The sequence below is a fragment of the Quercus robur genome, chromosome 1 (genome assembly GCF_932294415.1).
Source record: "Quercus robur chromosome 1, dhQueRobu3.1, whole genome shotgun sequence".
Lineage (NCBI taxonomy): Eukaryota > Viridiplantae > Streptophyta > Magnoliopsida > Fagales > Fagaceae > Quercus > Quercus robur.
In genome coordinates, this window is record NC_065534.1 from 11075167 (window position 1) to 11092264 (window position 17098).

General features: G+C 33.0%; 2 protein-coding genes and 1 long non-coding RNA gene across 3 annotated transcripts in view; all 3 read left to right on the top strand.

Moving 5' to 3' along the window:
* LOC126720533 (disease resistance protein Roq1-like) overlaps positions 1–14964 on the top strand; it is a 101573-nt gene extending 86609 nt beyond the window's left edge. The window contains exon 6 of the mRNA XM_050423048.1: positions 14884–14964. The gene's annotated coding sequence lies outside the window, so the exon portion shown is untranslated. The remainder of the gene's footprint in view (positions 1–14883) is intronic.
* LOC126716712 (disease resistance protein RUN1-like) lies at positions 3368–13370 on the top strand. The gene is made up of 5 exons (XM_050417688.1): positions 3368–5655; positions 10130–11228; positions 11328–11682; positions 11729–12588; positions 12657–13370. Exons 1-5 carry the CDS (start codon positions 5147–5149, stop codon positions 13368–13370), a joined length of 3537 nt encoding a protein of 1178 aa, XP_050273645.1. The 5' UTR covers positions 3368–5146.
* A 587-nt stretch (positions 14965–15551) lies between the features above and the next one.
* LOC126720637 (uncharacterized) lies at positions 15552–16776 on the top strand. Its single transcript, XR_007653563.1, has 2 exons — positions 15552–15662; positions 16542–16776. It is a non-coding gene; the product is annotated as an uncharacterized LOC126720637 (long non-coding RNA).
* The last annotated feature ends 322 nt before the right edge of the window (positions 16777–17098 follow it).

Genomic DNA, 17098 nt, shown 5'->3' on the forward strand with positions numbered 1-17098 from the left:
ATATATATAAATATATTTTTTTATTTCAATTATTTCTAAGCAGTTTATCATCTGATTCTTTAATTTTTTTGGTCTTTCATCAGAAATTTTAATATTAGAAATTTTGAATAAGCCATTACACGTTCAAGCAATGACTTCTTCATCAAATTGTAACACAAATTGAAGTCATACAAGAGCAAATCATGCAATGATGTAGTTTCTTATTCAATTTAAGATTTTATAAAATTATTTTAGTCTACCTCAAAAATAGGTAGATTCCAGTACATAGCACGGGTTAACGACTAGTAATGCATAATAACAAGAGTTAGAAGAATATGAACCACTTTACAAAATAATAATATCAATAAAAATGATAAATTATATTTTTGTAAAAAGAGATAGAAATTACTTTTATAAATTGTTTAATTTTTAGAGAAACGAATTATGTAGGATAATTTTTAGAGAATGAATAATATATTATACCTTATTTCAAAATAATTATATATTTCCACGAATCACATAGGTCTCTAACTACTTATCTCCATGATCATTGGGACCTGCTCACATATTGGCATTGCATTTGCTCAATTGCCATACCAATGTCCTTTATAGTGGTCATGTGAAGAAAACCAACAAACTGGTGATCTAAAATAGTTTCGAAGAAGGGGGAGTGAGGGACAACGAATCATACGTGGCTTACAATAGGAAGCAATTTGCCAATCTCAATGAATATTTAAGCCCTCCATTTTTAATATACTAATTAATGTCTCGCGCGACGCTCGAATACTTTATAATTTCATTTGAATTTATTTTTATGTATATTAAAACATACATATTATATAATACTTATTTTGTCGTATAATATTTATGTTTGTCCACAATATTGTTGAATGCTTTGAAACTTGATTTTCTTAATTCATATTTTATTTTTAAAAAGTTGTCTAACACTATAAGACTCTATTTTTTTAAGTAATAAATAATATTTACTATTACAAATAGACTATTAAAATCTACGATTAAGAATTTAAAGTATAAAATATTTTTATATCCTAAAATTACATAAATTTAAGCAACCTCCCAAACACTTCCTTAACCACTCATTCTTACACACAATCAAATATGAAGATCCCAATCTCAAATGCCCAATTTATTATCTCAATGAAATGAAGGAAATCATTTGTGGCATAAAGAGAACGTGATTAAACAAAGAGAAATTGGCTAAAAGCTTTATCAAATTTTAATTGCCTTTAGTTGTACTTTTGTATCTTTAAAAATTTAAAAATATATATATAATAAAAAATAAAATAAAAAACACCGGAAAAAACTTTGAAATCTTCATCAATTTTTATTTTTATCACTATAGCTCATACCTCACAAAATATCAAAAAAAAAAAAAAAAAAAAAAAAGCAACACAAAAACATACAAATTATGAGTTCTATAACAAAACAAAAAATAGCTAACTTCATAAATAATCAATTAGAAGGTTTATTTTTATTTTTCTTTATTTTTAAAACAATATATATATATATATATATATTTTTTTTTCAAATCCTCTTAAGATATTTTGGTTTACAAATAGTGTCCCCATAAAGCAAATATTGAACAAGGCTATTGTTATTGGGTGCTGTTCAACAACCATTAAGATTGAATTTTTTATTAATAAAGTATTGTTGCTTTAAGCATGCTAAAGCAGCACTTAAGTGTTATAGATTCGTAGGTTCCAGTTAGCTTAATTGATAAAATTTTTTATATTTGAATAAGAGATTTAGGGTTTAATCCCCTTGCCTACACCAAAAACCAATTAGTGTTTTGGTCTCATAATAAAGAGCTATTATTAAAAGCGGACGCTATAGATTGAAACCCTCTAATAAATAGTTTCATGGACTCATGGAGCATTAAAAATCACTCATTTTACAACAAGACCAAAATACCCTTTTTTAAAGTTATTTCCTCTTTTTTTTTTTTTTCCTTTACTAACATTTTCAACTTGGTTATGGACTTTACTTTTCTAGATGTACAAAACAACCACCCACATACCCCAAATTTAAAAACCAAGCCAAATTATCAAGCTTTTTCACATCCCAAATTCAACCTGGTCACCAAAACAACCCAGATACAACCAAATGGAGGAAGAAAAAGTAGAAAAAAGGGAAAGAGAGAAAGGGAAGGCCGACAGCTACAAGAGGTGGTGGTGGCCCCGGTGAGAACCACTACCAAATAGGTATTTATTGTTTAGTTATAACGGTAGGGCCAGTTGCTTACGTATAGCTGATGCACATGCGAAGACTTCCATATGATGCTTGATGATGCATTTGGCTCTTGACAAAAATTAAAGAGAAATGTGATGTTCACAATATTTTTATAGCAAATTTTACGTGGTAGGTTTTTGTTGTTATTGGTGGGACAAAAAAGTATTTAATTTTTAAATGTTATTTAATTTTTATTATTTTATTATTGCAAAATTACTTATTAATTTTTTGTAATTTTGTTCTATTAACATTTTTTTTTTAATTGGTAACATGATAGGACCAATCCACTTATTAAAAAAAAAAAAAAAACTACCATCCACAAAGCAATGTACTTACAATATTCTTCTTTTATTTCTACAGACTTTGCCTTCTTCTTTGTACAACTTTCCTTTTTTATTTCTACAGGCTTTGCCTTCTTCTTTCTACAACTTTCCTTTGTTGTACTCAAATATTTCTTTAATAGAATAAAACATATTTCACATTAGAAGAAAGTATATTTACATTGTACTTGCAATTTAAATTTACATGTAGACACACAAAAAATAGTAAATGTTATTTGAAAATGTATACAAAATTTACTTTTCTGTCTCTACAATGTAAATTTACATTGCAAGTACAAAGTAAACATATAAAGTCCCTAAAAAAATGGTAGAATATGCTAAACTAGCTGACAAATTGTAAAATCTTATCAACTCAATTGTCATAAAAAATGTTATGAACTTTTATGTGTATGTAGCATTAGTTTTTATTTTTGTGCTACATTCATTGTGTTAAGTTTTTACTGGTTCTAATTTGAACTCACCACTTAAATAACTTTTTTACCTATTAATAACAGTTAGTAACAACTAAACAATTAAGATTTATTGTGAAAGTATTGTGAAAATATTTTAGAAGTAACATTTATTTCTTTTTCTTTTTTTTTCCCTTTTTTTATTTAATAAAAAATTATTATTTTATTTATTGAATAATATTTGGTCTTAATTTATTACTATCTCAATGAAATAAGTCATAATCCCATTGGTTAAAATTTGGAAGACTTTTGACCGCATCATTTTACGCACTCTGCTACTGACAGAGGCCACTTGCATATATATATATATGCATATACTACGTATTCTTTTTGGCTGAATAGGCCGCGTGCAAAAATTATTACTCTCTCTGTCTCACTTCTCTCCTTCAGTTGACTTTTCTCTCTCTCTCTGCACACTGAATTTTCTTCCTCTCTCTTCCTATCAACCAATATCTACTCCTTCATAGACGACCCAAGCCAACGGTAGAGAAAGAGCTCCGATCTGTGAGATTCTGTCTCAAAGAGTAATTTACTCTGATCTGTAAGTCTTAGTATCAATATCCTTCATGCACCTGATTGCAAGCAGACGATGTATAAATGCACCAGTGCTTCTCTGTCTGTCACTAACAAACAGTCAAACACTTCATCCAGATCCAGTGCTCTGCTTTCTTCTTCCCTAATGTTAGTAATATATATCTCTAACACCCTCCCTCAAACTCAAGGCGGAAGCTCGATGAAGGCTTGAGGTTGGATAAGTATGAGAAGATCACTTGGAGATGCCTTGAAGAATGCCTTTGAAGAAACCATAATGAAGAATGTGCCAATTGACTAATTTCGGAGTCTCAAATGCAGAAACGGAGCCCAAAATCGGAATCTACGTGAAAAACTGAGCAAGATAGGCCCTTTAGGAAATTTTGACTTTTGGTCAAAAGTCAACGCAAAAAGTCAAAGTCAACTGGTCCAGAGTCAAAGTCAACAGTCAAAGTGCTCACGGGTCAGATCCGGGTGGTCCGGGTCGGGTCGGTCCGGTCAACGGTCAGCTAGGTGACGTGGTGCTGACGAGACGACACTGCTGACGTGGCTGATGACGTGTCGCTGACGTGGACTAGGGCTGACGTGGACGTGCTTGCATGTCTGCTGACGTGGATTAATGACGTCATCATATGACGTCAGATGACATCAGCAGCATTGTCGGCGCGTGGCAAGAGCGTGCACTGTTCACCGGCGCGTGAAGGAGCAACTAGAAACCCAGGTGGCGCGTGCAGCGTCGTATGAGCACTAGATTCCCAGGCCAAGTAGATCGGTGGACGACAAGGCCGTCTTGGCGGCGCGTGTGACTGAGATCTAGCTTGGGGGTCGAGAATCTGCGGCGGCGCGTGTGAAAGTTCTGGGAGCCATTGTCCGCGCGTGGTGGCGCGTGCGGCTACCGTTGGAGGTCGGGTTCCTAGGTTTTGGTCACGATATGCCGTGGAGCACGTCTGTGGTGTTGGCTTCATCAGGCGAGGCTTGGATTTGCGCAAATCTGATAGGGAGTGGCACGGATTGCTTGGGCTTGAGGATTTGGACACGGTAGGGAGCCATGGCAGCTGTGAAATGCTGTGGATTCTAGATCCAGCAGACAAGCTTGTGTGACTTCTGTTGGCGGTGTGCACGTGAGAATCTTCTTTGTTTGCTAGAGATATTTGTTTGATGTCAAGAATCTAAGTTTGGCTCTGATACCATGTTAAATATTAGCAACGCGATGTGTTATACCATGTTGTGTATGCTAGAGTAGATGCGGAAGAGGAAGCATAGAGGAGGAACACTGAGAACACGAGGGTTACGTGGTTCAGCCTTACGGCCTACATCCACAGAGGAATCCCTTAAGGGCTACATTTTTATTGTATGAGAGTTTAGTACAATAACCTCCTGTGTTACAATGAACCCTAACATGAGTATATATAGGCGACTAAACCCTAAACTACTAGTACAAGCAGGAATGGGCTTGGGCCTATTACATTGGGCTAATATGTCTAATATATATCTCTAACACCTAATTTACTTTCCTTTCGTGTGTTAATTCTTTCAAACTATAGTTGAATAATTTTTTTAGTACATATCTTTAGTATATTTCCCGAAAGCAATTCTATGGGCATAGAAAACGCCTCCTCCTCCTCCTCCTCATGTTTTCCTTCTTCTTTTGTGCCTGGATGGAGGTACGAATACCACGTCTTTATCAGTTTTAGAGGCTCTGACACTCGCAAAAAATTTACAAGCCATCTATACGGAGCGTTGAAACGGAATGGCATAACCACATTTAGGGACGATGAAAGTCTTGAGAGAGGAGAATTCATCTCTCCAAAGCTCTTGAGAGCAATTGAAGAATCAAGATTTTCTGTCATCATTTTCTCTAAAAACTACGCTTCGTCTAGTTGGTGCTTGACTGAACTAGCAAAGATTGTCGAGTGCATGGACAAGAAGAAGTTGACAATTCTGCCTGTTTTCTACGATGTGGATCCTAGTGATGTGCGCAAACTGAAGGGGACTTTTGCAGAAGCTTTTGCGAAACATCTCAATGATAACAATGAGAATGTGCAAACTTGGAAAGCTATTGTGACAAAAGTTGCTGGTATCTCAGGATGGGATTTACAGGATGAGTAAGATTTTATTTTTTTGTTTACCATTTTTCCCAATTAATATTATTTATCGTTACTTTCTGTTGAATGTTTTTAAGTTAAAAATATCATTTTGATCTCTTTATTTTGGGTTTATTGTCAATTTGGTTTATACATTTTGGTAGCAGACAATTTGACTTTTGTTATTTTCAATTGGTAGTCAATTTGGTCTCTAATGTCAAATCACGGCTTTTCTTACATTTTCTTTCACTTTCTTAGCAACCAAACATCAAAACGTAAATCAAATTTTTTAATCTCTAACTCTGATAAACACATATCAACTCAACAACAACAACAACAACAACAACAAAATCTCAAATTTGGACCCATAGTGACTATAAATTGAAAATAACATGGATCGTATTGACTTCAAGTTAAAAAAAAAAAAAAAAAAAAAAAAAAAAAAAAAAAAAAATAGGAACCAATTTGACTCCACCAAATATAGAGACCAAATTGACTACAAGTTAAAAAGTATAGGGACCAAATTAATTACTATCAAAATGTAGAGACTAAATTGACAATAACCTCAAAATATGGGAACCAAAATAGTATTTTCGCCTAGTTTTAACTACAATAAAAATTTAGAGATACATGATTAAGAAATACTATTGTGCTTCATTAAAAAAAATAATGTTTATGTGAAGTTGAAAAATCTCATGATTTTTTTATTTATTTATAAACCTAATGAAAATAGTGTTTCTATTTTATGAAACTTGATCATTTTGAGAAAAGTTCACGTCTTTAATTTTTTGAGGTTGGAAATTATGAATTTTATGTGACTCATTTTCATTTAAATTTTCTCAAATAGTAGGATTACTGAAAATTATGGAACATGAGATTGAAAAAAAAAAAAGTGATTTGAGAAATATTTTTTGAGTCATAGAAGAGTTGATGATAAATTTTAACTATGTGAATTATATTGAGAATTAAAAATAAAAAATTATTTTTGCCCCAAGTGTGAAAAAAAGTAGAATTATGGAAAAAAGAAAAAAGAAAAAAAGGCCATTTCTATTGTTAAGTGAAAATAATAATGCCATTTGAAGTTGGTATTCCTATTATATGATGGAGATACAATAATACCACAATTTCATTTGATATTATCTTTTGTGCCAAGGTACTCAAGTAGACACTTAAATATGTGCCTAAAAAAAACTGAGAATGTGTAGGCATTCACATTATACAATCGTGTTATTATGATGCCAAGTTTTACAAAAATACTAAGTCCCTTATTCTTGTGAAATTATGAACATTTTTTTTTGTTCCTAAAAGTGGTTCCAAGTAGTTAGAGACTACTAACTAGGAGTGTTCATCAAATCACTCAAACCGCATGACTGTACCAAAACTAATCAAAATTGCCCGCAAAATGGAGTAGTGCACTGCACTGCAGGTGACAATGAACCGCACTGCACTATACGGTGCAGTGTACAATTTTATTATCATAAAACCGATACAACCTCATTACACCACACCCATATATATAGTAGAGATTAAAATTTAATATTATATGAATTAATTGGTCAACCCAACGTTAGTGTGTTCCAATTTCACGTTAAAATGACTTCATTTTGGTTAAATACAAAATCAAAAATTTAAAACTTCATTCACTTCTCCATCTCACACTCTCACCCTTCTCTCTTGATACCCTCTCACTCTCAGTAGGCATGACTAGTGCATATGGTACACTGTTATGGACCTTATAGTTGTTGCTTGTTAAACATTTTTGTGTTATATGTTATATTTGTTTAACATGTATAATTGTGTGGTTTACTATCATGGATTATTTCTTTTATTTTGCATATATTTGTGTACTTTTAATTTACTATAAATCTATCATGGATTTTTTTTTGTATCTTGTATATATTTGTGTTACTTTTTTTGGTATATATATATATTAAAACTTACCGTTATATTGTCTTGGTTATTAATAGTGAACTAGTAATTGGCTATGACATCTTGAAAAATATATTAGCCCAAAACCAACCAAACTACACATTGTACACCGCATCGTACTGGACATGTGACTGCAAATTGAGGTGCGGTGCAGTGATAGTTTTGGCCAAACTGCACAGCAAAATGCAATGCTAAAAATGACACAAAACCACATTGAAATGCACCACGAACACCCCTACTACTAACCCTATGTAGATGCTAATAGATTTACATCTCTTGCCACACATATATGAATTGAGAAATGATAAAAAAAAAATAATAGAAGTTTGCATACAATTATCCAACTAGTATTTTGGAATATGAAGGGTCCTTGTTAAATCCACCAAAGTGAGCCAAAAAAAAAGTTGGTGGTACAAAAATTATAAATTTTTAGCAATTTTTAATACCATTATATTCTATACCTTTTGTCAAGTTGTGTATGAGAAGAAAAACTCTATAGCTACAGCCAAATTAAAGGTCTAGATGAACATCAAGAAGAATAAGACTAAAATCCAAAGAAGAATAAACTACATATTAGGATACCTTACATAGGATTAGAGATCCCAAGAACTAAGTTCAAAGGGAAGAATGATCGATAGATTAATCTGAATAATATGCACTTAGTTTAATTTTGAGTGCTAGTACTCTTTGTCACTCCCTACGGTAAGTGTTGTATCTCATAACATAATAAAGGATGAGCTTTTCTATTAGGTGAGTATGGAAATGAGGCCGCTTCCTATGACAATAGGGCTAATTCTCTAAGTTGCTCATGAAAGCTGGGATCAAGCACAAGGCTATAATGTGCTGGCTTAGAAGCTCATGGCAAAGTACTGGAACATTTTGTGTGTGATGAAAAGTTTTAATGTCACTATTGACTTTGGAATAACATTGCCGAAGCACTAAGTGAGGATTCAAGCCATTGGCACCCTATTCTTGACCTAGAAAATTTGTATACGTATTTTACATACGTTTTTATAAAAATAAATAGGAGATTGTTGGAATATTTTTATAAAAAAAATTTATATATTATTTTAATTCCGAAAATAAATGGCCAATTAAGGGAAAAAAAATAAGATCAGCTTTTTATTGATGGACGTTCCACTTTCTTACCAATTCTTAAATTGAAATACAAATTCTGTAATTATATTCTTTTTGTTATCAATTATGAAATGAACATTGGAATTAGTGACTTTAAAATTTTTTCAAACATATTCTTGCCCAACGTTTTAATTTTTTATGAGAAAATTCTTAGGTCTTAGAGCCTAGTGAACCTTCTTATGAATTTAATAAATGGACTCCACCATGAATATTAAAAGAGAAAGCATCATTCACCGTACTCTATGAGTACTTAAGAATTACTTTGTTTTATAACTGCTTAATAGTAAATACTAAACAAATCTTAGAATTTGTTTCCAAAAATAACAAGTTCTATACATGAATAACGTTAGTAATATGAGGACTATTTACTCTTTTGATTTGTGAAGACAATAAGAGGAAAAAGGGGAAGTCATTTATAAACTCATTATAAAGGATTTTAAATGGAATAGATTCATTGCAATATTATAAGAGGACATCATGTCCGGGAGAAATTATACAGTCCTCATGATGGATCACATCATTTGTCCACCATTTCAGTAAAAGACTCTCACTTATTTAAAATTGCTGAGTCAATATTTAGTTTTTATTTAAAACTCCACAATTTTAAACAAGTGGGAGTATTTTACTAGAATGGTGGACCACATCACTTGTCCACCATGAGGGCCTTATAATTTCTCCATATCCGGCCATAGATGTTGAGAAGAGAGAAAAATATCAATTTTTGTTACTGATTTTTCACGTAACATTAAACTGTTAAAATACTTACTCATTCAATATTCTCTTTTAAACTAATATTACTGTTGAGAGCTTCTTATCCTATAAGTGGTATATGCATGAAAGAATAATTAGCAAGGTAATTGTATTGTGGGAACAGCATGCATAATTGCTGGTCTACTAGACGGCATGTTTTGTTTCAAAAGAGCAACCTAGTCTGTGCCTCAACTCCAACACCTCAAACTTATGAAATTGACGGTATTTTATTTTTCTTATAATAAGATATTATGAAGCACACCAACTAGGTAGTATCTTTATTATTTGTTCTCTAATTTTATGGTAAATAGACATTTTAGTAAAATATTATTGTCCAAATAATCATTCTATAAATTATGAGAATGTAACTTATATATTAATTTATGTTCTTAGGAACAGCACTTTCTTTACTTGGCCACATGACAAATTTCTTTGTCCACTGTAGAATTGGACTTTGGTTTTATTTTAGGAGTATTATTTTGAGGGAAGAATTGTACTTTGGTTGAAGAACATTGCATGTATAGTTTGTGCCATGTATATATTATACACTTTTAGAGTTCCCCTTTAATTTGCTAATGAACAAAGCTAAGATTGTACTTTTGCTGATATAGTTTTGTCCCTAAATTAATGTATCTAGCTCGACCTCATCAAAACTATCGTTCTGCTATATTCTTTGCAGGAGTGAATCAACAGTTATCGAAAAAATCATTCAAAGGATATCTCTTGAACTGGATCATAAATTCTCGAGTGTTTTCGAGCACCTGGTAGGAATGGATTCCCGTGTTAAGGAAATGTTGAATTTATGCATGCAGGAAGGGTTGGATTGTGTCCGCTTCATTGGGATTTGTGGGATGGGTGGAATTGGGAAAACAACTCTTGCCCGAGAAATTTATAAGAGAATTTATAGCGCCTTTGAAGCTTGTAGCTTTCTTGATAATGTTAGAGAAGATACCAAAAGTAAAGGTTTAGTTTCTTTACAAAAAACACTTCTTTCTAAGATCTTCATAGGAACTGAAATAAATATAAATGATTTTAATGAAGGAATTAATGTTATAGGCACTAGACTACGCAATAAAAAGGTTATTATTATTCTTGATGATGTGGACAAAAAACAACAACTAGAAGCATTAGCAGGGAATGAAGGTTGGTTTGGTCAAGGGAGTATAATCATTGTAACAAGTAGAGATAGGCATTTGTTGAGAAGGCATGGAGTGAAACATATATATGAAGCTAAGGAGTTGAATGAAGATGAAGCTTTGGAGCTTTTTAGTTGGAAGGCTTTCAAGAAACCTCATCTTGAAGAAAATTATGTGGATTTGTCTATGGATTTTGTGAAATATGCTAACGGCCTTCCTTTAGCTCTTGAAATTTTAGGTTCTTCATTGTTTGGTAGAAAACTTGATGCATGGAGAAGTGCTCGAGATAAACTAGAAGCAAAACCTAATAGAGGCATTATGGAAATACTTCAAATAAGTTTAGTTGGGCTCAAGGATACACAGAGAGAATTGTTTTTAGATATTGCATGTTTCTCTAAAGGAGGGTACACATATTTCGTAAGAGATACTTTAGAAAGTTTAGGTCATTATCCTGACTACGATATTGATGTTCTTATCGACAAATCTCTCATAGCCATTGTATCAAATAGAATTTTATGGATGCATGATTTGCTACAAGAAATGGGTCAAGACATTGTTCGTTGTGAATCCTCAAAAGAGCCTGGTAGACGTAGCAGGTTATGGTGTTATAAGGATGTCTTGCATGTATTGAAAAGTAATACTGTAAGTTGACAAGTCTAAACTTGAATTTAGAGAAGTATATATATTCTTTCAATTTTGTTCTGGATTTTTTTTTCTAATTTTACTGTTCTTGGTATCTAGGGAACAGAGTTTGTTGAAGGTATAGTCCTAAAGATGCTTGTGGATAAAAATGAACACTTGAGTGCTGAAGCCTTCTCAAAGATGAACAATTTGAGATTGCTTAAAATTGGTTATGTGGAACCTCCAGAAGGCTTTAATAGAGGTCATGTCCAACTTCCACAAGGCCTAAGTTATCTTTCTAATGAGTTACGCATAATAGATTGGTATGGATATCCTTTAAAATCCATGCCAACCAATTTCCAACCAAATAAACTTGTTGAATTGAGAATGCATTGCAGTGGCATCAAACAATTATGGAAAGGAATTATGGTAAGATTTTCACTTGTGCTAATTTGTATTTCCTTCATTTTCATTAAGGCTTGAGTTTGTCTAATTATTTATTGGTTTATAAAAAATTATAGACAAGTTAAAACTCATTGACTTGAGTGACTCTCAAAACTTAATTGAGATCCCGGACCTTAGTGGAGCCTCAAATCTTGAAAAATTAATTCTTCAACGTTGTACAAGACTATATAAGATTCATGCATCTGTTGGAGATCTCAAAAAGCTTATACGATTGGATCTGAATGGTTGCAAAAACCTTTCAAGTCTTCCTATTGCAATTTGTAGTTTGATGTCTCTAAAAACTCTCAATTTATCTGGCTGCTCAAGACTTGTGAAATTGCCAGAGAACCTTGGAAATGTTGAAGGCTTAGAGGAGCTAGATGTGAGTGGAACTGCTATAAGAGAGCTATCTTCATCCACCATTCTCTTAAAAAATCTCAAAAAACTATCTGTCGGTGGATGTGATTTTCTATTATCTAAACCATCCAATAAGCTCCTCAATTTTCCTTTATTGCAAAGGAGTCCAGATTCTATGGGCATGTTAATGCATACTTTATCAAGCTTATCCTCTTTGATAGATCTTAATCTAAGTTATTGCAATCTTCGCACAATCCCTGATGCTATTGGCTACTGTTTGCCCTCTTTAAATTATTTAAATCTAAGGGGAAATAATTTCATTCTCCTTCCTGAAAATATCATTCGATTATCAAATCTATACACTCTTTTTTTGAGTGATTGCAAGGATCTACGATTACTACCAGAGCTTCCATTAAATATTAAGTATTTTGAGGCAGAAGGTTGTACTTCGCTAGAAGCATTACCCTTAAGACCGGAAGATGTTTTTAGTCCCCATCTCTATCTTATTAACTACGTCAAATTGATCGACAATCAAGGTTTCGGTGACATGTTCTCAACAATGCTTGCACATTACATTCAGGTCTCTCTCTCTCTCTCTCTCTCTCTCTCTCTCATGAAGTTCTAAACTTCTTGATTTGTGTGTTTCAGAGACCTGATGATTTAGGTTACCAAAATTTTATTATACCTGGAAGTGAAATTCCGAAATGGTTTAGCCATCAAAGTGAGGGGACTTCATTGAATCTACATGGGCCTTCAAGTTTTGTGGGAATCGCTATGTGTGTTGTTTTTGTAATCCGCCCCCATCTTTCACTTCACCAACCTCCTTCGGAATTTTATAAAGCTACGCATTGGGTTAAAATTTTATTTCTTGTCAATGGATCTGAAATTTTAGAAACCTTAAAGGTTGGTCTTTCTGAACAATTTGGTAAGATTGATTCATATCACCTTTGGATAAAATATTTTCCTTCCAAAAGGAAAAGGGACAAGGAATTGAGTCAAATTGGTGTTGAACTTAAAATAAGCCTCAAGGGTCCAGGCTTGGTGGTGACAAAATGCGGAGCCCGTTTTGTATATGAGCAAGACATGGAAGATCTCAAACAAAACATGCCTAGGTCAAGCAGCTGCATTATCACTCCTTATGAGGATAATTTAGAGGATTCAGCAAATGATACCAAAATTAAGCAAAGCTTTGATGACTTTGATGGAGATAGGGCAGGACCTAGTGGAGAAGGTACCTCTAATGAAGTAGACGACCCACGGCCAAAGTGGATACAACACCCTAATCTAATTGAAAATTGGATTGGGAATTTATGCACACAAGGACAAGTTGACTCTAATTATGAGGAAGAGGAATCCCCGTGACAATGGTGGCATTGATGACCATGCAAAGTTGATAAACCTTCTACCTTTGATCTTTTGTAAGTCACCATCTTTCTCTCTCTTACAAATCTTGTTTGTTTGTAGCTATATTTGTAATCATTTATTTATTATTTTTTAAAAATTCATTGGCTTTTGCTTGCGTTTCTTTTTAATATTTGACAAAGGCCAAATGAGTTTAATTATCCATTTTAGAAAAAATTTATGGGAAATTGAAAAATCTATTTAAAAAGTTAGTCACTTTTTCATTTTTCTATAAAATGTTTCCTGAAATAGTTTACTAATATATGCTCTAAGAAGTTTCCTAAAATAGTTTACTAATATATGCCCTTAGTAAAATCTTAAAGTATTAGCATTAGAGGTGTAAAACCTCCCAAATTGCTATTTTACATTCAAACACACCCAAATTGCACTTTACCAAGGTTGCTACTGCTAAAACTTTTTAGAAATTGTGAGCAGAAGTATGCTAGTATATTTAAGAACTGCCGTAGAAAAGTTTGTAAAATAATATATATTATTTTATTATCTTTCTCCTCTTTCTCTTTATTTAATGACTTTTCTTATCTCTCTTATTTCTTTAAACTATTTTATTGTATAGTTATATTATTTTAATGTGTTGGATGTTAAAATAAAAATCGAGATGTTAAACGTATTGTAAAGTGAAATTGTATAATAGATAAAATAACTTTTAGATGGTAAAATAACAATTTTTATGCAAACCTGGATGTAAATGCTAAGTAGTTTGTCATTCCTATTTCTGCTAGTTGCCTTATACGGGGTACGAGAAAGTTTTTGGATTTCGTTGGAAAGGAGAAACTGTGTCACATTGCTTGCTGACGGGAAAGCATGTACAGCTGATTGCATGGCAGTCATTTTGTTCAATTGTGTTGGAGGGTAAATTCGGCACTCTTGTTGCTCCTTTTTTTTTTTTTTTTTTTTAATATTATTTACTACAAACTTTCCTTGCCAACTCTGATAACATATTATACTATACTGATATTTCAAACATCTATTGTGAACCTATCTGCTCAGTTCCCCCTGTTCTGATGGTTATGGCCATTCTATTAGGAACCTTCTCACTGTAGCATGATGGATATCTATTTATCCATATTGTCCAGAGGATAGCACTGCTTTCCTGTACAAGTAACATTCCATGAACATGATCAGCTTTATAATCCTCTGAGATCATCTTCAGCCATTGATTTACAGATGGAATTGAGTCCTCTCTGATATTCAAGGGCAAAGCAAAGCACATTGCACTTGCAAATGGACATTTGGTAAATAAGTGGCCCAATGTTTCTTCTCCTTCTTCACACATTACACATCCTGAATTGACAGTAATTTTTCTTTTAACAAGTTCAGTCTTAATGGCGGAGCCCCATTGTGTAAAAGTCACCATCTTTCTCACTCTAAAGAATCTTGTTTGTTCGTAGCTGTATATTTATATTTTCTTTTTAAATTCATTGGCATTTGCTTGCATTTTTCTCTTTTTAGTCAGTGACAAGGGCCATTTTATTGGACTTTGTTGGTGAGGACAAATTGTCGCACTGATAGCAGACAAGAAGATAGGTGCAACTGGTCGTGTGCTCATCATTTTAGTTCAATTATGCGACGGTAAAATCCACATTCTTTTTAGTCTCTCTTTATAGTATTTATTACAATTTTCCATGGGAGAATGCAATAGATGCTTGCAATCCCAGTGTTGTTGTAAAATCAAATGGAAAGAAGAAAATTGCAAAAATATGCACTCTTGTTGCTCTCGATGAATATTATTAATTTCTTTCTGTAAAATGTTTGTAGTTGAGGGATTATCTGCTATCAATTTAACGATTCATCTTTATTAAGGATTCAATTGCTAAAAATTGGCCAAGCTTGACAGTGCAGAATTGTAAGTTCTAACATGCTGATATGTAGATTTTACCTTTTGGGTTACTCTCAGATTATTATTTGTTTTGCTTTTTTGAATCAGTGCCGTCACATTGAGGTTCCAGTTGTAAGCTACTTCCCACTTTTGAATGTGCTGATCAAGAGCTAGAAGAGTTTGGGCAAACAATCATTAAGTGCTCTCCTGAGCTTTCTCACAATATGGATTTCATCCATCAATCCGTAGCAAGTGATACTTCGAATGATAAGCAAAAGAGTGAAGTTGGTTGCTCCTATGAGGACCCATATCCTGGAAGGTTGAGAAGACTTCTTTATCCGGAGCAGATCATTAGAAATAACATCTATTTTGAGGACTAACACCCTGATAATCAACTCCACCAAAATGATTTAATGGTAATAAATGTGTGTATTTCCTATGAAAGTACTATCAATCTCTCTCCCTCGCATTGGATTACATGCTTCCGTTTTACAGACTTTGATTATTATATAATTCTTGTCAAATTTTAGATTGATTCAACCATTTTAGTGGTGAGCCACCTCAAAACTTTGCCTTAAGACACTTGCACCATCATGTACTACTCTGTAACCGTATCTGGTGTAAAGAATATCATCAGCATGCCACCAATCCAGCTACAAAATAATTTTTTCCATCCCCCATAGATCTTATTAACTGTCTTGTTCACTCTCTAAGCTTAAGGAGTTTCCTTTATCCCCAAATTGTTTTTGAGAAATTTTAGTCATCCAAAAGGATCTTTCTCTTAGCAGATTTTCTTTTATCCAAGCCACCAAAATTGAGCCAGCTTGAGCAAAAACATTTGATTTATATCTCATGATTGTTGACTTGTTACAGTCCTCAACTCTTTTGAGCCCCACACATATTGAATTCCAAGCTACTTAGGACACGAGTTGTCACTTCCAGTCCATAGGAATTTTCAAAATCGCTGCTCAATCATCTTAATGACTTTCTTAGGTAGTATGAAGATGTTAGATCAGTATACCTGTATGCTCTAAAGCACTTAGGATAGCAATTGCAGCCTCCAGCAAAGGAATGTTTCTTTGTTCTCCAGGAACTGGTTCTTGCATCTCAGACTTTGTTTTCATTGTTTGATTTCATATATATGTCATTTTATTTAACAAGACGTTGTAATTCTAGCTTAGTCAATATGCATTTGGGTTTAGATCAATCTAAACATGATCTTTGTAATTAGATTTAAGTCTTTTTTAGACCCACTTTTGTCTATTAACTTGTTTTATTTCTTTTGGTTTTCCAAGAGGGGGGATTGAAGACATAGCAGTTATTGGTGTTACTAGCATGGACTGTCATTGGATCGGTTGGACGCAAGAAAGGCTTTGTCATTGATTTAAGAACTTCTATATATGTAGTTTGTATACTTTAATTTGTTGGAATGGACCTAGATAAGTGATATCACCACCTAATTATAATACAATACAAAATGTCCTTCATTCGACGACAAAAAAATTTATTAATTGAGCTAAGTCGTTTTAATTGTTGTCGTCTTTCTTTTAAACTTTTTAAGCTACAAAGCATGGATAAGATGTGCGTTTATGTGTTTAGCAGGGAAATGTTTAAAACTATCTGCGTGACACTAATTTTAAAAGGACTATAAGTATATTTTTGTGTAGATTAATTAGTGTTTAACATAAATGGGTTCAAGTCAAACAGGTTAACTTGCTTTGACACAATTAATAAATAGGTCAATTTAATGTTAATCTACTTAACACATAATTAACTTGAAATGATTTAATTCATTATTCGTGTCAAAATGGGTTAATGTACTTTGTCACAAACTCATTTAATCCGTATAAAT